Source organism: Cyphellophora attinorum (assembly GCF_001299255.1).
Source record: "Cyphellophora attinorum strain CBS 131958 chromosome Unknown Contig14, whole genome shotgun sequence".
In the NCBI taxonomy this organism is placed as follows: Eukaryota; Fungi; Ascomycota; class Eurotiomycetes; order Chaetothyriales; family Cyphellophoraceae; genus Cyphellophora; species Cyphellophora attinorum.
Genome location: NW_017253242.1, coordinates 311,323 through 331,238, shown reverse-complemented (window position 1 = coordinate 331,238; position 19,916 = coordinate 311,323). Strand labels below are relative to the sequence as shown.

Genomic DNA, 19,916 nt, shown 5'->3' with positions numbered 1-19,916 from the left:
GATGGTTTTCTACGGGTTCAAACAGCGAAACTCAGGTGAAAGGAGTGAGAAATGTTCAAGGCGACCTCGGACGCCTTTGTAGTGCTTGGCAGGCAAATTCTAGGCGCCTCGCGTTCAAGTCCCAGGCGCGATGCGGGGTAAAGATCGAGGGCGCGTTGCCCGCCTGTAGCGTAAACAAGGACTTCTCTTCATGTTCTCGCTACTGGACAATCAGCCGACAAAAGAATCGCTGCGCACTCCACTGTTTGAGCACTGCATCGTACTAGAGTACCAGGACAGGGTACAACAATGCACAGGTGGGCTCATGACCGATGAGTGCCTCGAAACCATCACTATTCAAGCGCCCAGCATGGGCAGCAGCTCCGAACGCCACGGCCGCCAGTGCAGGAAAGCTGTCAGTCTTTGGTCAGCTCAATGTCGCCGAAGACATTGTGGCGGAGGATCGACGGAAACGAGAGGAAAGGGAAGCCAAGCAGCGGGCAAAAGCAGAGAAGTTGTCTGCCAAGTCGATCGCGGATGATGAGCAACCAGCACCTAAGAAGAGACGGATATCGAAGGATCGGGAGTCCTCTCCTGTAGACAGTGAAACATCGAGCACGCATGCAGGCTCATCACCCTTCAAGGCTTCGACACCTGAGCCAGTCGAGACGAAACGCAGCCTGCGGAGCACTCCAAAGAAGAATCAAGTGTTACTCGAAGGAATAGAGCCAGAGAGCCGAAAGAAGCCGGAACGCAAAACAACTGTTATATCTCTGGACGAAAGCGACGATGACGGTAGTGGCGATCTCATCTCGCCTGCACCCACGCCCAGACAGAAACCCAGTGCCGGTCCTAGCACATCAACCCGAGCATCAAAACCAGAACCCGCACCACCACCAGAAGACGAAGAAGATGACCCGTTCCTCCGAGAACTACAACGTAAAGCCAGAGAGTCAACCAGACAGCAGCAGAATGCTAGACGGTCTCAGCCGCCCATAGAGACACCTGGCGCTGCTACAGACGAGCACGGTTCTCCCTCACAGGCATCACCCGACACCTCCCAATTAATCGACACCACTCAACCCACCCAACCAACCACCCGCGAAGCCAATGTCGCCATCTGGATCAAAACCCACATCCCCAATACCAAAGACCTAGTCGTCAACCGCCGCGCCTCCCAAATCCTCCAACAAGTCCGCGAGTTCTGGATCAACAAGCACAAACTCGAGCCCGCGCTTGCCAGCCAAGTCTTCTTCGCCTGGCGCGGCACCCGCCTGTACAACTCCTCCACCGCGCAATCACTCATCAACATCCTCAAACGCGAAGCGGGCATTCCCTTGCACTCAGACGAGGACCCATCGGAGGGTAAACTCCACGTTGACGCCGTGACGCAAGACATCCTCGACCAGCAGGCTCGCGCGAAGGCGCAGCTTGCCGCTGCTGTCGAGGCTGCTCAGAACGGCGCTGCTGAAGAAGACGATGACGCAGCAAACGCCGACGACGCGGGAGAGGGACCGCCCGAGCCGCCGAAGAAAGAGAGTCTTCTCCTGATCCTGAGATGCAAAGGGGTGGAGGAGCTGAAGCTGAGCGTGAGGCCCAGCACGCGGGTGAGCAAGATCATGTCTGCGTTCCAGTCGCAGAGGAAGATTGACAAGTCGAAAAAATGCTGGTTGGTGTTTGATGGGGATCGGCTCGACGAGGACGAGGCAGCGGGAGGGGTAGGATTTGATGATGCCTGCGTTGTGGAGGTGCATCCGAGATAGAAGATGGGATGGAGCACTTGCCTGCATGATATGTGTGTCGCTGGAGGAAGATCAATGTAATACATTTGTACAAAGTCATACTTCGCTGAAAGCATATGTCACTTCAACTCGGCCGCTTGAAACCCAGCATAGACATGTTCCACCGCCGATTCCTCTCCTCCAATCCCAACGTCTCACCTGCCAGCACTACCACCTTTTCCTCCGCCGTCTCCGCAACGACCTCCACGTCACCAGCCGGCTGCGGCTCGTACACGCTCTTCTGTTCACCCTCGCCAAACACACCATCCCAGATCCCCTTCTTACAAACCAGCGCCCCCACCAACACCAAAGGCAACTGCCACACACTCGCCCAGAACAGTCCCCTCGCACTCCCTCCGCCGCCCTGCTTCCGCCAAAACGCCACTGCCTCCTTTGTCATCCACAGATTACACGCCGTGCTGATCACCAAGAATCCTTGGTTCACCAGCCCGATAGCGTACATCCCTGCGCAGATCGGGAACATGGCCAGGCTATACCGCAACGCGACGCGTGCGTTGCGTGCGGGATTCGTCCAGGCGAGCATCTTGTGGCCTGCAGCGCGATAGTCCTCCCGAATGGTGTGGGAGAGGGACATGAAGTGTGGGAATTGCCATGCGAATAGTAGTGCGGCGAGAAGCCAGCCGCCTGTCGCGGACTCGGAAAGCAGGAGGTCCGTAGCAGAGTGGTGTTCCGTAGTAGCGGCTTGGCCTGCAGCAGCGCACCAACCCATCAGGGGCGGGATGCCGCCGACAATGGCTCCGACCCAGGTGTTCGCTGGTGAGAGGCGTTTCATGGGAGTGTAGACTCCTGCGTACAGAAAGATGTTGAGCGCTGAGAGGGCAGCGACGGTGGGGTTTGTGCCGACGTACAGGAGAGTGAGGCCGGAGGCGGCGCAGGCGGTGGCGAAGAGGGCGGCGGAGCGTGGCTGATGAGTTGGCGCACGAGGGGTCGGTTGCGAGTGCGGGTCATGAGGGCATCGTATTTGGGCTCGAAAAGCATGTTGAGGGTATTGGCGGCGGCGCAGGAGAGAAAGGTGCCGCTGGTGAGGAAGAGGAGGGTGAGCGTGGAGGTCGAGAGCGTGGTCTGCAGGGCTGCGGTGGAGGAGGATATGATCTCGGGTAGAGGGTAAAGACTGTAAGCGGAGGTTGTAGTGAGGAGGATGAGGAAGGAGAGTCGTGGTTTGGTGAGGGCCAGGTAGGTCGCGAAGCGGCGTCGTAGGGTGGCGGACGTGGGCAGCGTGGTGGCCGCTGTTGTCAGCTGGGAGGAGGCGTCAAGTGGTAGTGACTCGGACGTGTCCTGAGCGTCCTCTTCTTTCCGCCGCTTCCTTCGCCTATGTGGGAGCAGCTCTTGCTGTTGTCCTTCCTCTGTCGAGAGAGGAGGATTATCAAGGCTCTCGGTGGGCGGCAGACTTGTGCTTGTGGCAGCTGCCGACGAATGGCGAGACTCGGCAGGCAGTGCAGAGCTGTGAATGGACGCTTCTCGCCCTGCTGCTGTGATGGAGGATGTGGTGTTGGGCGACTCAGAGGCTTGCTTGACGAACGAGCGCAACCCCTCTCGTAGCCACTCTTTATTCATCGAGGGATTCGCGGAGAAATAGTCCTGCACAAAGCCATTCTGAGTAATTACTGCGTTCCGGCGAGTAGCCAGACTATCATGAAGCTTCCGCTTGGTGTGGAATGATGATCTGTAGAGGTTGTTGGCAGGCAAAGGCTGTGGTCGGACGGTGCGGGCTATGCATCGAGAGCAGACGCTGCCACCGACCAGCCGTCTCATCGATACTTCGGCCATGCTATGCTACGCCATCTTCCAACGTGCGCAGGACCTTCAAGTGGGAATAAAAGTCCATGTGAAGTGAGAGTAGACCGAAGTTGAAGTCGATCCCGAAGCTGTGGAGCCGAAGTTTCTCCGCGCCGCCAAACGACGCGCCCAACCTGGAGGAACTCGATCTACGTTCATCCCGACTCTAATTCAAGCAACGTCCTATCACACCATGATAGCTAATCGCGAAGATGGCGGGCTTGACAGCAGACCAAGTCGCGTCCCTTGAAGATCTCCGCCGCCGCCTGTCCGCCCTCAGCAGGAACCTCCTTACCCTCCACAGTCAATTCAATGCCGCCACACGCTCAGACGACCTCCAGGGCCCGTTCAAGACAGTGGCCTCCAGCCTGCACGAGCTGACCAGGGAACTCTCCAAACATGACGACCTGTTGTCCCGGACGGTCGTTTTTCCCAATGCCAATTACCCAGCGAACACAGCCAGCGGCGTGAGCGAGCATCTGCTAGCAACGCATCTCGGTCTCGCAACGCAGGAGTGGATCGAGCGTGGACAGCAGGGCGCGAAGGAGGCATCGTCAGCCGGCGTGCTGTCAGATACGGATCGCGACAGGCTGTGGGCGAATGCTCCGAGACTGGCACTGGATGAGGCGAGGAAGCAAAGATGGGGCGCAGACTATACGCTGGCGGAGGTGCAAGCCGGGGTTGAGAACGTCACGACAGGTCTCAGGAGGACTCTAGTTGTGCCGGAAGACGACGATGATGAGGAGTTCGACGAGGAGAGTGAAGACGATGCCGACGACGATGTAGATGCAGACGAGGATTCGGAGGCTATGGATGTCGACAGTGCTACAGCACAGACGAAGACTGCGGCCACAACTGCACCAAGCGCACCTACGATGCCTCCTATGGATCTTCTCGATCTAGTTGCCTTCACCGAGACTGGGAAGACGATGAATGCTGCCTTGAAGTCAAGACTTCAGCCTCAAAATAAGCGGTGATGTTACATATTCATACCAATGGATTGACAAGAAAGACACTATGGCTCGAGCTAGACCGCCGTCTCCTGCAAAGCCATGCACTTCATGCTATTACTTCCGCCCTGAGGCGCTCACAACCCACATTACTTACAGGTATGCAGCCAACCCCAGCAAGAGAGTGCCCATCATGCCCACAGCCGGAACCACAATTTCACCAGCAACGCCTTGCGAAGCCTCACTGCTCGCACTGCTGGCCGCGCTGCTGACTCTGCTGCTCACCACACTCGCCGAGCTAGATGCGCTGTCCACCACCGAGCTGGCCGAGCTGATTATCGATGAAGCAGAGGCCGCTATGTCGCTGGCATCGGCCGAGGCGGTGATGCTTGCGGTCGAAAGGGAGGAGAGCTGTGAGGAGACGTCGCTGCTAATCGAAGAAAGGAGGGATGACGCGTCTGAGCTAACAGACGAGAGGATGGAGGAGATATCTGTGGGAACGGAAGAGACCACGGATGCGGCAGCTCCGGCAGCTTGGGCGTGGACGGTGTTGGCGGCGGTCAGGAGTGCTAACATTGACGCTGGGATATTCATGTTCGCAGTGTGTTGTCGCTCCGTGGGCACGTACGATGAGTGGTATCAACCCAAAAAAGCGTCGCGTGGTCCAGACGTCTTCTTCTGTGCGAATGAGGGCGTGTGGTGAGGAGTGCTCGGAAGTTGCGGGAGATATTGGTAGATGCGCAATCACAGCAGAAGCCCTACCTTATACTCACATTGGCTTGCTCGAAGCATCGCTGCATCACGCCAGCAACGGGGTCGACAAACGAGTCACCGAATGTCGCTCGCACGGCGCGCCAGCTGACGGGTCGCCTACATCTGATACCTCTCTAGTCGTCCAGGGCAATGGTATAACTCTGACCTGACACGAGGCTGTCGTTCATAAGTGAGTGTGACTCGGCCTAATCCGACTCTTCCAAGCCCGGGGGAAGCTGTCGACATCGAATATGGTATCATCCTACCTTCGTAAGGCTTGTCAGGCTAAAGCCGTGATGCTCCGGCTCATCCTGTCGCGGGGGAAAATGGTACACATGAGAACACATCCAACGCGTGGCCCTACTGATGCTGGGTTTCATGTAGCAGGTGCCGCGGGGAGAGTAAGGCTAATGGACGACAAGTTCACTAAACAAATCAGTTCCAATGTTCCGCACTTCACACCAGGATATGCAGTCGAGCGGCGCTGTTGAGTCTGAAACAATGGAAAAGTCCCAGCAGTTACAAAATTTGGCGACTGCAGCCGATGTAGATATGAATGCTTTGACTGCTTTCCGAGATAGGTAGTGGGCGAGTTCATTGACAGAGGGGAAGATAGCCGCTGACGTGCATTGACGACCGTGACGGCGCATCTTCGACAGGAGCGGCTGCTTCCGCTGTTCCCCAATAGTGCCAAGCTTACCCCAAGTCGTTGATGTCATTGCTTCGGACTACTATTTCGCTGCCTACATGGAGGTACTGTATTCCCACGATCATGGTCGCATGTAGTGTCGCTACGCAGTAAGAAAGCTCGAGAGTCGCGTGAGGAGCAAGCAGGCTGCACGATACTGGTTGCGACTCATACAAAAGCGTTTCCAATAGTATTTCTCTGGGTTGGAGTAGACTGCGCCTGCCTGCCAGATACCTACCATCGTACTAGTAGGCATCTTAGCAGCGACCAGCGCTCTTGAAAGCTCTCCGACAGTTCGAGGCACATCAAGCACGTCAACTATCCTGTCGGTGAGCCAGAACAGGCAATCATAATCCATCAGACCACCTCTTTGTGGTGTGACCACTTTTGACTCGGGCAGTGCCCAAACTAATGGAACCCAACAATCGACACATGTTGCACATCACCCACGTGAAGTACACCTCCGCAACCATATGCGGTTTTCCGCTGGTGATCTTTCCCTATGTCTTGGTGAGCTTGTGGGATGCTAAGTTCCGCATCTGCAACGGAACGAGGAAATAGAACCTTGGGACCCTGTCGCCATGTGCTTTCAACATAGCCATGAGTTGCGCTGAAAAAAGCCTGAACAGCGGGAAAATATCCACCATGATCTTTAGAGGTCGATCTCGCTCTGTTTCAAGGTCTCTGCATCGTTTGATTGGAGGCTGCTCTTCGGTATCTACGCACCGGAAGTTTGGAGACGGCCCCAGATCGACGCCGGAATACACCGTGTGCAGCCTCATCTGCTCATGAACCAATCATTGCCGCTAATTGAGCAGGGGTTTCGAATTCTTCAAAGCAACCTCCTCCAGTTTTGATGCCTCGACCGTTCCTGAGACCGGCCAAGTTCTCCAATGTCCATGTTTGACACCATCACAGACCATGGCATTGTCTGCGCCTGTATATGCTTTTGCTGCAAAATTTGCGCATGAGATGTGCTTTAAGATGAAAGTCATCCGGCAAATCAACGATTCCACTGTCTCTCCTTCACACAATCAAAACATGGCTGAACAGCCAAATCCATCCGAGAACGGATGAAATCATCAGAGTCATTGTTGGTCGAGCCATTTAATGTACTGGAGGATCAAGCAGGGCTGGGACAAATGGTCCCAGCGACAAGCGGGCATACGTCGCCGCCAACGACCGACCATGGCTCCATGTCCCCGCCAGAACAACAGCACAAGAAGCGGCGGCAGCACAAAGATACTTATCGTCGATTACATCCAATAGTGACGACTGCGCCGAACGTCCCCCCCAAACGTGGGTCGATCTCATCAGGATCGTCCACGTCTTCTGCTGCTTCTGACGGCAGTGCAACGCTCGTACCAACGGCGCTCGACGCACATCGAAGGGATATGTTTGGTGCTTACCCAGTCCAGCTTGACGCACAGAGCCTTGAGGCTCTGGACGAGCAGCTCAATTCTGTCTCGAATGAAGAGCTGGTCTTTGATATTCGGGGTGGCCATAAGCACCCAATGCTTGCAACGGTATTCAGCAGATCCTTGCAAGATGTTGGGCTCTTCTCATGCTATGTCGCAGCAGCACAGAGTCTCTTCCTGCAGCGGCGATCTCGGAAGGGCTTTCAGCCTTCGGATCAGTTGATGGCTCTCCAGAATCGAGGTCTCAGTCACATCAGAGATCGGATCATGGGCGTGAACGCAGTCATGGATGACATTCTCATTGCTAGCATCACGCAACTGATGGTTGCCGACTCGGTGTGCGGCAACATAAAGTCGTTGCTTTCTCATCAACGGGGCGTGAGGAAGCTCCTCGGGCTACGGAAAGACGCACTCAATGAGCCTCTGGTTGCAATGAGCCTAGGCGTCATCGTGGTCATTGAGTTCTACATGGCACTCGTGGCATTCATCTTTCCACCAGAGAAGCCACCACCTCCGCCAGCAGACAACGCCCTGCGATATATCAAACATCCTTTCCCAATCTCAATCTGCATCCGGATGTCTCGGCTGCCACAGGGTCTGGAGGACCTGGCGCTATCCAGCAAGTGTAGTCTTCAAACTATCGACTTGCTTGAACACCTCAGTGAGTGGTCGTCAGATATGCAAGCCATCAATGGAGCCAATCAAGCAGCAACAGAAGTCTACGCTCGCCTGTTCGCCGAGCCTATGAGTTCGTCACGCTCCGCTATCTTCATTCTCCGCAATCTGCGGCACGCCAATGCAGAAATATCGATCGAGTACGTCCTGTGTCTGGGAGTCATCATCATCATTAAGCACCAAAGGACAACCAGGAAGACCGACTATTTGGACGACGAGCTCGTGCATAGTTTTGTTCGAGCTCTAAAGCAGTATCCGCACGCATCACATTGCGAAGTAGCAGCAATCATCTGGCTTGTTGCCGTGGTCGCCTGGCGAATATCCGGCGTGTTCAAGCCCGAGGCAGATGACCTTATCGACTTCACCATCAAGAAGTACGATGAAGCACAGAGTCTCAGCACAACGCGCACGATATGGCGGAAGTTTCTTTGGCACGAAAGGTATGAGCATGCTTGGACGCGCATGTGGCAACTCGGCTTGGACCGATATCAAGTTGGCAAGGCCGAGCGGCTCATGCGTGCTCCGGCGCCGAAGAACGGGATGTTGAAGCGTTCGCAGTCGTCTTCACTCCCGCGGGATTCGGCTTCTCTCAAGAAAGAAGACTCGAATTCGAGTTATCAGTCCTCCAGCAATTTCAGCAGACCGCCTTCCACAGTGCATTCAATGGACAGTGTCACACCACCTGTCTCGGACAGCGACGTGCTATCTGGATGAGTGGATCTCTGTTGCTGCCTCACATCGAAGACTCAAACATCGAACAAATCCAGGGGCAGTCCTCGGCGTACTTTGGACCGCGCATGTGCCCGGATCAGAACCTCGGCGTTGGGCATTCACCACTGAGATCTGGTCGGTCATTGCCTGATATGGACATATCACCCGAGTACTTGCCCGATGCAGGGTCTCGGGGATTCTCCAATTTTTGCGCCATCAAACACTGATGAACACATGTTCGCGAATTCAGGCTCAATCTCCGGCATCGTGTTAGAGCACTGACGTCAGCTTCCATTGGTCACGCGGAGACGTGGGCATTGAAGTCGTTCGTTAAGCAATAATCTGCAGTGGTGCCTTGATCTTCTTGCAGCCTGAAAGGGCGCGGTACTTTTGTTGAATACATTGGGCAAAGCTTGGCTAGCATTTGAAACAGGTCCATGCAGGCGTTTAGGCGGTGTCCAGCAAGGACATCAGGAGTGTATAGTATCGGCGTTTCTGCATCGCAGGGTAAAGGAAACAATTGAGAGGCCCAGACACCCCAACACTTGGGTAGGTAGTTTATCCAAACACTCACAATCTTCGAATTCTTCCAGGATATAGGGGCTGGTTCCTGACGTGCACGCGTCGCCGCAATGTAACATCTGAAGATGAAAGCTCTGGAGTAGTCCAATTGTCCCCGGTCTCGTGGGTCTGGAAAATCTGTCCGATAATCATATGGTGATCTCTGGCATAGACGACTTCAGACGACAGCAGCGTTGCTCTACTGGCAGCATACGGACCTTCATCTGCCAATCTCATTGTCGTTGATCTCCTTAGTCGAAGCCTTAACAATTGTTGGCAGCAAAAGCTACCATGATCATGGAGGTCAAGCACATCAGGCACGCCTAGACGCTCCGCCGAGGTCGCTCGCGCTAGGCGGCATTGGTGCTCATTTACAGCGAGAAAGCAGATTTTTCTCGGCCGCAATAGCATGATGGATATTAATTTGCACGGAGCAAATTTCGCTCAACAACAGCTCAGAAAACTGTGTGACCTTAGCTCGTAAGTTCGAATGCAATTCGGAAAACGCAAGCACAGAATTTCTAACAAGCTGTTCAGAGTTGGGAGAGCGTCAGACTGAAGTCATAACTCAGTCTCAAACATCTGAAGGTCGTGTGTGTAAGCATCAACCTTTGTCCCATGTGTGGGTGTCAGTGTACTGACACCATATCTAGTCGATCCACACAGGTCACAACGTCCAACTTGACATTTCTTTTTGTGTTTTTCGTGATCATGACTTGTGCAAGTAGGTCGCTAGAATTCTTTTTGCTACTTGGCTGTTCTTCTGTGCGTCCATTGAAGCTCGGAACTTGGCGCATCCCACTCTCATTGCCCCCACGAACGACCTGAGTCCACGAGCATTATTGTGTACACTTCAGCGGCTTCACCGGGCTGTGTAAGCTTGACGGCCTTGCAAGGAGCTTCAGCATACTGAAGCAAATACTGCGTGTTCTTGGGAGTACATGTTGTTGGTTCCTTGCATTCCTGTCACTCTACTTCCTCGCAAGCATAGGCTTTGGACTTCATGAAATTGGGGAAACCTTCGAGACATCGATGAAGGTCTTCAATACACTTCGAACACTTCCCTGTTGCCGCCAGTCTTGAGATTGCACCAAGACAACATACCTTCACGGATTCAAGTATTCGGCCAATCTAAGGCGGCCCTCCCTGATCAGAAACCCCCAGAATTCCGAGCTATCGTACCAAATCGAACTCATATCCCTCGCCACTCACCGCGACAATGCCACCAATCCCAATAACAATAATAACCGGCTTCCTCGGCTCCGGCAAAACAACCCTGATCCTCAACCTCCTCCCCCAACTCCCCACCAACTACCGCGTCGCCCTCCTCAAGAACGAATTCGGCGACCTCGCCGTCGACACCCAACTCGCCTCTTCCAAATCCATCTCCGGCGTCCGCGAGCTCCTCAACGGATGTATCTGCTGCAATCTCGTCGGCCAGCTCGGCGATGCCCTCTTCCAACTCCGCGACACCGTCGACCCGGCACGCATCATCGTCGAGACTTCCGGCTCGGCCTTTCCGGCGACGCTGGCGATGGAGATCAATCGCATCAGTAATGAGAATTCGGGCATGTTTGTGCTGGATGGGGTGATCAGTGTGATTGATGTTGAGAACTGGAAGGGGTATGATGATGTTAGTCCGACGGCGAGGATGCAGGCGAGGTATACGGATTTGATTATCTTTAACAAGTGGGAGTTGGTTTCGGAGAGGAGATTTGATGAGGCGCTGGATCGGGTGGGGGATCTGGAGGTGCAGACTCCGTGGGTGAAGTCGGTGAAAGGATGGGTTGATAAGGAGGTGGTGTTGGGGATTGATGGGGCGATGATAAGGCAGGAGGGGATCAGGGAGGCGATTGCGCTGGAGCATGAGGCTGGCACGCGAGGGAGGAGCATCATCAGAGCGAGGTCGAGGTGTTGAGTGTCACGCTCAGGACTGAGGATGGGCGGCCGCATGCTGTGAGCCTGGATGATTTTGAGGAGCTACTATTGTCTGCGCCCAAGGACGAGGTCTATCGCATCAAAGGTCTCATAGCGAGTCGCTCGCGCCGCCGGACAGCACAGGAGATAGGAGAGCAAGTCTGGACATGGATGGAAAAGGACTATATGTTCTCAACTGGGCATTCGGGCGATGGACATATACGGGCTTGAGCTCGACACAATTCGACGTGCTGGATGCTGCGAGTGCAAGACTGACATTCATACTCGCTCGTGGAGAAGCTAGGCGGTGGAAAAGGAAGCTCGAGACCGGAGAGCTGCTGAAGGTGGATACTGAGCACAATGGCGTGGTCACGGTCGAGAAAGTATCGAGCGAGGACGGACATAAGCACTGAGCTTGATTGCGGTCATATGTCTTCGCTTTGATTGTCTGCTGACAGTCGAAATGGCACTACCGTTCGGCCGCTGGCTTGGACACTCGTCAGTCCAACATTCGAAACCACTGCAATCGGTAGCACGTGCAGATCTTCCACAGGATTATCACCTTCTTCCTTGACCGCGACAGGATTGCTCAGGGCTTCAGGTCGGTTCACATATCTGTCACTGTGGCAACGTGAAGACTATCAGCGGGTACTACAATTTGGCAGGTGAAGTCACCAGATGCCAAGTGACCGCGCACATCACCACCGTCAGAAACATTTGACGATCTCTACCGTCCACGCTTCGCAACTCTACCACTCCCCGCCACAATACTGACCAGCCATCATAAGCGCCTAGTCGACCACAGACTTCTCCTCACCATGGCTGCTCCACCTGCCGCAAATGATAACGAGCTCATCACAGTCATCGCAGACACCTACAACAAATCTTTCGACATCCCGAAGTCCACTTTGACGAGAGAGAGTGGCTACTTTGCGACATTGTTCAAAGGGACGTGGCATGAGGTGGAGTCCGGAGTCATTCGGCTTCGTGGTGATCACGGTCTGGCAATGGTCTTCGTTCTTGGAATTCTTGACGCGGGTGCAGATCCTACAAAATTCGTTCGACTGACACAAGTGCTCAGCGTCTCGTTGGTTTCGGAACTCCCACGCCGGGAAACAACTCAATACGCCTATGACACAGCTGTCGGAGTGTATACGATCGCAGACAAGTACGACATGCCAGTACTACGTAAGCACATGGCAGAGCTAGCCCTACCCATCATGTTCAAGCAGTCATTCGACAAGGAGTGGCCTTTCTCGCCCTCACAGCTTAACTTCGTTGCTCATGTCTACGTGCGGTTTTCGGAAGAACTCGGCGAATATCCTGAAGATCTTTTCGACTTGGTCTGTTCCGGCGCTGCCCACTTCCTCGGCAAGGATGGTAACGCGGACCACATCATTGAGCACATCTCGTCGAACCCAAAGCTACTCAAGCATCTCATCCGGGATCTTGTCGACAAAACGCCAGACAATCCGCAACCACTGATCGATGTCGCCAAGCAAGCTGCAGCGGCCTTCCGTACGGGAGCTTCCGCAGGGGACGATAACAACGGGGATGAAGACAACCTCAGCGACGAGACTGGGGAACTTGACGGTTAGTACAACGACGTGCACGGGGCCTGGGGCGAGAACGGAGCACACAACGAGGACGGTACATCTGGCGAGGATGGAGTCTACTACGAGGGAAGGGAGTGCGACCTCATCTGATGGCTGGCGTGGCATTGGCAAACAGCTCCTGGCGCAGGTATCAGACTGTAGCTACGGCAGATCCAGCGTGGGACCACGGCTAAGGGTATAAAGAAAGACATCCTGGGCAGGTCGTTACTTTCAGACTGGACTCGGATATCGACGACAGAACGGCTAAGAGGCAAAGTGAAGGAAACGCCGAAGTTTTGGATAAATCCTGTGGCATCGGCAAACATTGCTGCTGCCGCAATCCGAGCATAGTAACATCATTGATTCCACCGCGATTGCGACTGCTCCAGGCACCTAGGCATACTCTCTTGCCGTTGTTCGAAGCGCAATACGCTAACAGAGAGGATAGGAAATGGTTCGCACCACACAGATCATGCACCTGATTCCCTTTGCCCCGTCGAGAACCTGACTTCGCCAGGTCTGTCCCAACCACTAGGCTGGATCACGCTGAGGTCACTGTGCAATGTGATTGCAGAGAGTGGGCCTGCGAGACTCGAGCAAGTGAAGACGCCAGGCAACAACTGCGCACCCCCTTCATCGGAGACATGCCTGAACATTGCTCCCTCTCCTTTGCTGCACACTACTCCACTCCACAGCACCGAAGCCGCATAAAACTCTTATTAAACGCCGAGGACTCTTCGATGTGAGTACTCTCTGCATAAAAGGTGTCGATGAAATCGTCACAGTCTACAATAACTCGACCGGCAAAGACCATACCTTCAAAATTTCCAAGCTCGCCCTCGTCACAGCGAGCGGCTACTTCGAGGCATTCTTCGACAAAGACTGGGAGGAGGTGCGCATCCCAACCATTCATATTCGCAACAATGGCTCTTCGGAAGTGGATGTTTTTCGTGGTGCGCTGGCGGAGCACGGTCCGGACGAGTTTGCTACAGCCATTGACAGGGACCTGATTTATATGATGTACGCCGGCACATATATCTATGGCGAGGTTTTCGACAAGGCCGTTCGCATGTACAGCATCGCCGACAAGTACGATATGCCAGCACTGCACAAGGTTCTGGTAGAATCAACCTTTCCTTACATTCTCGAGAAGATGTACGAAAAGGACTACTATGATTATAACTACCAGGGAGTTTTCGCGGATCAGATCTACGATCGTATCTTCAGGGAGCTGGGCACATATCCCAAGGACCTCTATTGGATGATCTGTAAAGGTGTAGACATCTCCATCCGCCATGACGGTGAAGCCGATTACCTCATCGAGCGCATCTCATCAGACGCACAACTTCTTGACCACGTCTTCCAATACCTGATGGAGAGAGTTTCCCACAGACCGCGTTTGCTGGCGGGTCTCGCCAAGCAGATCGCAGCAGCACCAGAGAACGACGAGAGTGATGACGTCGGAGAGGAAGAACAGCCAGCTGCAACCCCGGCTGCGAGAGCGAAGAAACCGAGGACAAAGGCGACCAAGACCGAGATCACGGACTCCAAATGAGGACAGGCAGAGTAGACGATCATGTCTAGCGACGCGGAGTCACAGCCTGCAGCAGTGTCGGCAAGAAGTCTTGGGATCCAGATATGGAATGGCGGTCACATCGAACTCGCGGTGTGCGCAAGACCGAGGATAGGGAAGGGCGCTTCTCAACATGTCATTTCTTCTGCGCCCACGGCGCCCACATGATACATAGCACAACGGGACCAGTGCAAGATGGAGGCTGGAGTTTTGGAATGGCGTTCTGGCAATGACGAGCATCATTCTTGATCGCAGAGAGCGAAGATACCTACGGTCGTTGAAGATATCAGTACGGTCGCACGAGAAAGCCATTATGAATTTCACGGAGCCAGCTCAGGCGACTCCCATTCAGACTTGCAGACTTGCACATTGATGACCGTCTCCTCACTTCCGAGTCGACGGGCAAACCGGTTGAGGCTGCCTCACATCGAGCTCCTGTCACTGTAGCAACTCCAACACAACAAGTAGGCAAGTGAAGAGACTCGGCAGGAACTGTTTGTGCCTTGGACTAAGCAGGTGTCGCCATCTCTTTTCTGCCACTTTTCCACTACTTCTCCTTTCCACCACTTCGACTTAGAACCCTGCGCAACGGTACCATAGATACTAGACCCTATCTCGACATGGCACGTCCCACTCCTGCAGACGATGACGAGCTCATCACGGTCGTCATCGAATTAACGAACGGGCGGTACCGTATCCTGAAGTCTACACTCACCAGAGAGAGCGGTTTCTTCGAGACACTATTCAAAAACGACTGGCAAGAGACAACCTCCGGAGTCGTTGAGCTTACTGGTGATGACGATCTAGCATTGGCTCTTGTCCTCCAGCAGCTGCGCAATGCCGAGACCACGGCACAATTCGCTCAGTCCATCAACGACGTTCTCACTGACTCTGTGACAGTGGGGAACCATATGAACGATTTCTACCTAGCCATGGAAATGTACATGGTTGCGGACAAGTATGATATGCCGGCACTGCGGATAGTGCTAGCCCAAACTACCTTGCCCCGACTCCTGAAGAAGTTGTACTACACCCCAGGTCTTGACACGGGTGGCCAGTCAGACTTTACACGCTATCTCTACGAGCACTACTGTGATCGGCTGGGTGAGTATCCTGAGGAACTGTTCGACGTATACTGCCACAGCGTCGCACACCTCAGGAATGAAGGTCACGATGTTAGTCAGTTCATCGAATGTATCGGCCAGAACCCAAAATTCCTCAAACGACTCGTTCACTGCCTTGTCGACGAGCTCCCGGCGAACGCGGACACTCTCGCGGCTGCCGCTAGGCAACTTGCAACGGTGGCGATGTGAGCGTCCCCAACGGGGAAGATCACATCGAGCATGGAGACAACAAGACGAAGGACGAGGACGGAGCCAATACGAAGAACAACGATCAAGACAGCGGCAATGTGAAAGATGACAAGGGTGGAGCTTATGAAGACACAGCATACGACGATGGCTGAGGCTACCCAGCCAAAGTCTGCGACAATACTGATGCAGACTCGCAAAGCAGCAATGTGACTGTCGCAACGACAGATCCAATGTCTGCACAAGACCAACGGAAACAAGATTCCCTCTTCAGCCAAACGGTCCGTCTGCAACGAGATGAACTCAAAGGACTCAAGGAACAATAGGAAATGCTTGCGAGAGGTTAGAGTACGGAACACAGCTCTGGCCTTGCGAGCACTCTTGCTGGCTGCAGAACTTATCGCGACGCGCAGTGGTGTGCTGGCGTTATTGAGCCCCTGCCTGATGGCACGACAGCATGCGACTGAAGCAAAGTCATGACAAGCACCACATGGACCTGCAATCGACGCTGTCGGCTCGATCAAGGAGGCAGGAAGGCGGATCAAGCAGGCAGGAAGGCGGATTCGCTATTTCCATAGACTTCCACAGAGAATCTCTCACGCCTCAGCAGCTCACTGCTCCATGGTGACCGCACTAGACTCGGGCTCAGGCTCGTCAGCCTTCTCGTTGTCCACCTCTGCCTCCCAATCGTCAACAACCACCTCTTCCTCCTTCCTAACCTTCCTCAACATCTTCTCGTTTGCCTCTTTCTCCCGCTTCCTCTCGGCAGTCTTAGTCCCCAATACCGTGAACACCGATTTCTGCCCCACAGGTGCCGCTGGCACGAGCGTAGTACGCTTCATCCCTGCCGCAACTTGCGACCATCCTCCATTTGAGGCCGGAGTAGACTTGGTCTGCACAGCCAAGACTTTCGGTTCTGGGCCTGACATGTTCAGCTGAGAACGGAGCACGCTTGAAGCAAGATCGGCGCTGATGATTGCTGCCGAGAGGGTGGGCTGGATAGCGTTGAGGTCAATTTTGCCGCGCGGAATCAACGCAACCTCATCGGCAAGGAAGTAGACATCCATGGTCGAAGCAGGCATTGCCTTCTTGATGACAGGTGAGATCTCATCCTCAGTAAGAGCGAACTTGAGACCACGCAAGATGAAGCCGTTGTACTCGGGCTCTTTGACGACTGCAGCAACAGGAGCAGCCACATTGAGTTGCGCTCGTCGGATCCTCGCGCTCTGAGCAAGGGTCTTCATAGGAGCCGAGACGAAGCGAGGCGTTTTGAAGAGGACGATGTGGCGGTGTGGCTCCGGATCGACGGACTCCGTATCGAAGCCGAAGTCTTCTGCCAAGCTGTGTAGGAACTGGCGCTGACGACTCTTCATTGGGTCGAAGCGGAATCGCTTCTCCTCGTCATCTGCAGCGAATAGACGAAAGATCTCCTCCTGCTTGTGTGCCCAAGGTACGTCCTCGAGATACATCTTCAGAGTCTCCGTTGAGTACGGCACGTGATCGTCTGTGTGGCCATCAGGGATGCGAAGAGCTTCGGCGAGGACCTTGTTGCGGGCTAGTCGTGCACACTCGTCATCGCATTTGAGCGATGTCTGTCGACCGGAAGGTATGGGAACGCCAGCGCGAGCATTGCAGCGCACTTCTTCCTTCTTGCGTTGACAGTCGCACGTGATGATCATCTTTGACGGGCAAGGCTTATCCTCTTTGCAGATGGACGGCGCATGGCATGCCTTCTCGCACGGATGGTCGCAAGTCTTCTTGGCTTTCCCACACTGCTGTTGACAGTGCTGCAAGGCGTCCTCGCATTCACCGTCCTTGTGACAAGTCTTCTGGCATGTATGAGAGCCGCACTTGAGTGTCTTCCCACAGACTAGACCACACAGGCCATCTGACCGCCAGCACGGCTGGTTCTTCAGCATCTTTTTGCCACACAGGCACTTCTTCTCGGTAAGAAACGGGCATTTGGGGCATCCTTCATCATCCATGTGGCAATTATGGGCAACTCTCTGATGACCGCATGTAGTCGGCCGACGACACGGAAACGAACATGGTGGCGGGCTCGTTCCACAAGCTAGAGGAGCCTGCAAGACCGTTCGTCCGCAGTTGCAAGATATGTCGTCAAAGATTGCCTCCCGACAAGTCCCACATGGGCCTTTATGGCATAGCTCAGTGCAAGTGTGATTTCCACACTTCAGCGTTCTGCCGCACTCCCGTGTGCAGATGTGCTCAGCTTCAAAATTGGCTTCGGATCGAGGTACTGCGGCTCCAAGTGGCTTCATCTTTCGTCTGGACGTCAGTCGCTCGGCTGCTTTCTTCTCTCCTGTGCAACACCGTTCTCCACATTCATGCCGACCACAATTGAGTGTCGCCTTGCATACTCGCAGGCACGACGGAGGTTCTTCGGTGCCTGATGACAGATCGTGTCGAAGCTATTGCGTCCGCAGCGGCACAAGATCGATACCCTCTTGGTACACGGCAAACAGTCATCGCCAGGGTGGCAGGTCTGTGTGCACTCATGACCGCAAGGCAGTGCTCTTCCGCATTGTTGTTTGCAGCTCGATATCGGGTCTATACAAGTTCTTCGAGGCTCCGCTTGTAGGTCCTGCAGCTTGGTCTTACCGCACGCACAGTGTGAGACAACATCCGGTGACCGTGGGCAGTGTGGTCGTTCCTCAACTTGCGAGTGACACAGCTTGTCGCATCTGTGTTCGCCACAGTCGTAGAGCTGATCGCAAACACCGCCGCAGTTGAAGACACCAACCCACGCATAGCTCTCCTTCTCTTCTTCCTGCTCAGAACACGGCATCCTCCGTTCGACTTTACCACAATAGCATTTTGCGTCGACTTCGACCGGACAGCCACCACAAATGCCCTCGTGACAAGGTCGTTGACATGTGTGCTCTCCACAAGGCAGCATATCGCCACATACTTGGCCGCAGCTCCAGCCTGCGTCGTAGTCGGTGTGAGAGCAGGGCCGCTGACTCTCATTCTTCCCACAGAAACAGACTTGCTTCGGACCTTGAGCCAGACATGGAGGACAGGGACCGGCATGACAGACCAAGTCGCAAGGGTGTGGACAGGTCTTGGGAAACTTCCTCGCTCGGCCGCACGTCTGCCCGCATGAATGTGGTGGCAATCCAGGGAGGTTTGAAGGATTCAGCTCTTTCTCGCACCAGCAGTTGTAGTTGCCCGGGAGTGTCTCTTTTGGCAGATTGCAGCCCGGACACCGCCATTGTCTCCGTCTCTCTTCTCCGTCGGCACCAGGTCTATCTGAATTATCGTTTTGTGACCATTTTGTGATGCATCTCAAGTGGAAGACGGTCCAACAGGTATGGCAGGACCAGACTTTGGAATTCCTTGCTACTTCATTGCTGCAGATGGCACATTCGTATACGCCGTTGCTGATGTCTTCATGCGTGCGAGTGGCAATGTCTGGTGCAGTCGATCGAGATATTGAGACTCTTCGTTGTGCGGGCTTCTTTTGTGGAGGTCGTGCTTGTGCAGGTGCTCTTGAAGTTTGTGAGGAAGCCGCTGAGGGCGATCGGGGCGGTAAAGAAGCAGGTACGAAGTCTAGAGCGGTGGCGTCCAAGTTTCTGGTAAGTCTTCCTCCAAACGCTCGACCGGCAGGTGGTGCTGGTGGGGTGGCAACTGCGGCTTGAGGTCGTTGCTGGTAAGGCGCGCCACCTTGTTGTCTGTTGCCTCGACCGCGTCTACGGTTGTGGTTAGGTCTAGGAGGATGCTGTGGCTGCGGTGCTTCCATATTGGCGTGAGAGTGAGGACGTGGACCGTCTGGCCGTACTTCAACGATCTGCGTACGAGGGGACCGTGAAAAGGAAATCGAGCGCTACAAGATGGCTCGTGAACTGATGTTGCTTGCAAAAAGACTGTCTATCAACTAAGAAAGGAAGCGCGACAAGAAGGACGCCCTCTAAGGTACCAAATATCCGTGGCAAAGTGAAAGAGTGGCTGTTTGCTCAGAGTCACAAATTGTACCACTTGAGTCATTGGAACTTTTGGTCCGAGAGTGGTAGCGTCCGGAGACGTCATTAATTTTAGGCTTTGCTCTAGCCTCGGTAGGGGCGCCGGATGATCGCTTGGTTGCCTTCTAGGCGTTGCGATGTTCATCATCCTGTACAGGTCCAAATCCCAGCTGATTCACGTAGGCAATCCCTACCTACATGTGTTGCGACACAGCACCAGATTAGCAT

General features: G+C 54.3%; 9 protein-coding genes across 9 annotated transcripts; 7 read left to right on the top strand and 2 right to left on the bottom strand.

The window, feature by feature from the left end:
* Positions 1-311: 311 nt before the first annotated feature.
* AB675_3366 (uncharacterized protein) lies at positions 312-1,742 on the top strand (the record flags this gene model as incomplete). The annotated part of the gene is made up of 1 exon (XM_018143411.1): positions 312-1,742. The coding sequence occupies one exon, from the start codon at positions 312-314 to the stop codon at positions 1,740-1,742; it is 1,431 nt and encodes a 476-aa protein (XP_017999643.1).
* Positions 1,743-1,845: 103 nt separating this feature from the next.
* On the bottom strand, positions 1,846-3,548 carry AB675_3365 (Protoheme IX farnesyltransferase, mitochondrial; the record flags this gene model as incomplete). The annotated part of the gene is made up of 2 exons (XM_018143410.1): positions 1,846-2,591; positions 2,630-3,548. The coding sequence occupies 2 exons, from the start codon at positions 3,546-3,548 to the stop codon at positions 1,846-1,848; spliced, it is 1,665 nt and encodes a 554-aa protein (XP_017999517.1).
* Positions 3,549-3,769: 221 nt separating this feature from the next.
* On the top strand, positions 3,770-4,534 carry AB675_3364 (Mediator of RNA polymerase II transcription subunit 8; the record flags this gene model as incomplete). Its single annotated transcript, XM_018143409.1, has 1 exon — positions 3,770-4,534. One exon carries the CDS (start codon positions 3,770-3,772, stop codon positions 4,532-4,534), a length of 765 nt encoding a protein of 254 aa, XP_017999607.1.
* A 40-nt stretch (positions 4,535-4,574) lies between these two features.
* AB675_3363 (uncharacterized protein) lies at positions 4,575-5,210 on the top strand (the record flags this gene model as incomplete). Its single annotated transcript, XM_018143408.1, has 1 exon — positions 4,575-5,210. The coding sequence occupies one exon, from the start codon at positions 4,575-4,577 to the stop codon at positions 5,208-5,210; it is 636 nt and encodes a 211-aa protein (XP_017999769.1).
* A 1,811-nt stretch (positions 5,211-7,021) lies between these two features.
* On the top strand, positions 7,022-8,755 carry AB675_3362 (uncharacterized protein; the record flags this gene model as incomplete). The annotated part of the gene is made up of 1 exon (XM_018143407.1): positions 7,022-8,755. One exon carries the CDS (start codon positions 7,022-7,024, stop codon positions 8,753-8,755), a length of 1,734 nt encoding a protein of 577 aa, XP_017999684.1.
* A 1,777-nt stretch (positions 8,756-10,532) lies between these two features.
* Positions 10,533-11,231, top strand: AB675_3361 (putative GTP-binding protein YjiA; the record flags this gene model as incomplete). The annotated part of the gene is made up of 1 exon (XM_018143406.1): positions 10,533-11,231. One exon carries the CDS (start codon positions 10,533-10,535, stop codon positions 11,229-11,231), a length of 699 nt encoding a protein of 232 aa, XP_017999728.1.
* Positions 11,232-12,048: 817 nt separating this feature from the next.
* AB675_3360 (uncharacterized protein) lies at positions 12,049-14,380 on the top strand (the record flags this gene model as incomplete). The annotated part of the gene is made up of 2 exons (XM_018143405.1): positions 12,049-12,823; positions 13,521-14,380. 2 exons carry the CDS (start codon positions 12,049-12,051, stop codon positions 14,378-14,380), a joined length of 1,635 nt encoding a protein of 544 aa, XP_017999598.1.
* A 638-nt stretch (positions 14,381-15,018) lies between these two features.
* Positions 15,019-15,863, top strand: AB675_3359 (uncharacterized protein; the record flags this gene model as incomplete). The annotated part of the gene is made up of 2 exons (XM_018143403.1): positions 15,019-15,627; positions 15,687-15,863. 2 exons carry the CDS (start codon positions 15,019-15,021, stop codon positions 15,861-15,863), a joined length of 786 nt encoding a protein of 261 aa, XP_017999723.1.
* A 456-nt stretch (positions 15,864-16,319) lies between these two features.
* On the bottom strand, positions 16,320-17,387 carry AB675_3358 (uncharacterized protein; the record flags this gene model as incomplete). The annotated part of the gene is made up of 1 exon (XM_018143402.1): positions 16,320-17,387. The coding sequence occupies one exon, from the start codon at positions 17,385-17,387 to the stop codon at positions 16,320-16,322; it is 1,068 nt and encodes a 355-aa protein (XP_017999677.1).
* Positions 17,388-19,916: the final 2,529 nt, after the last annotated feature.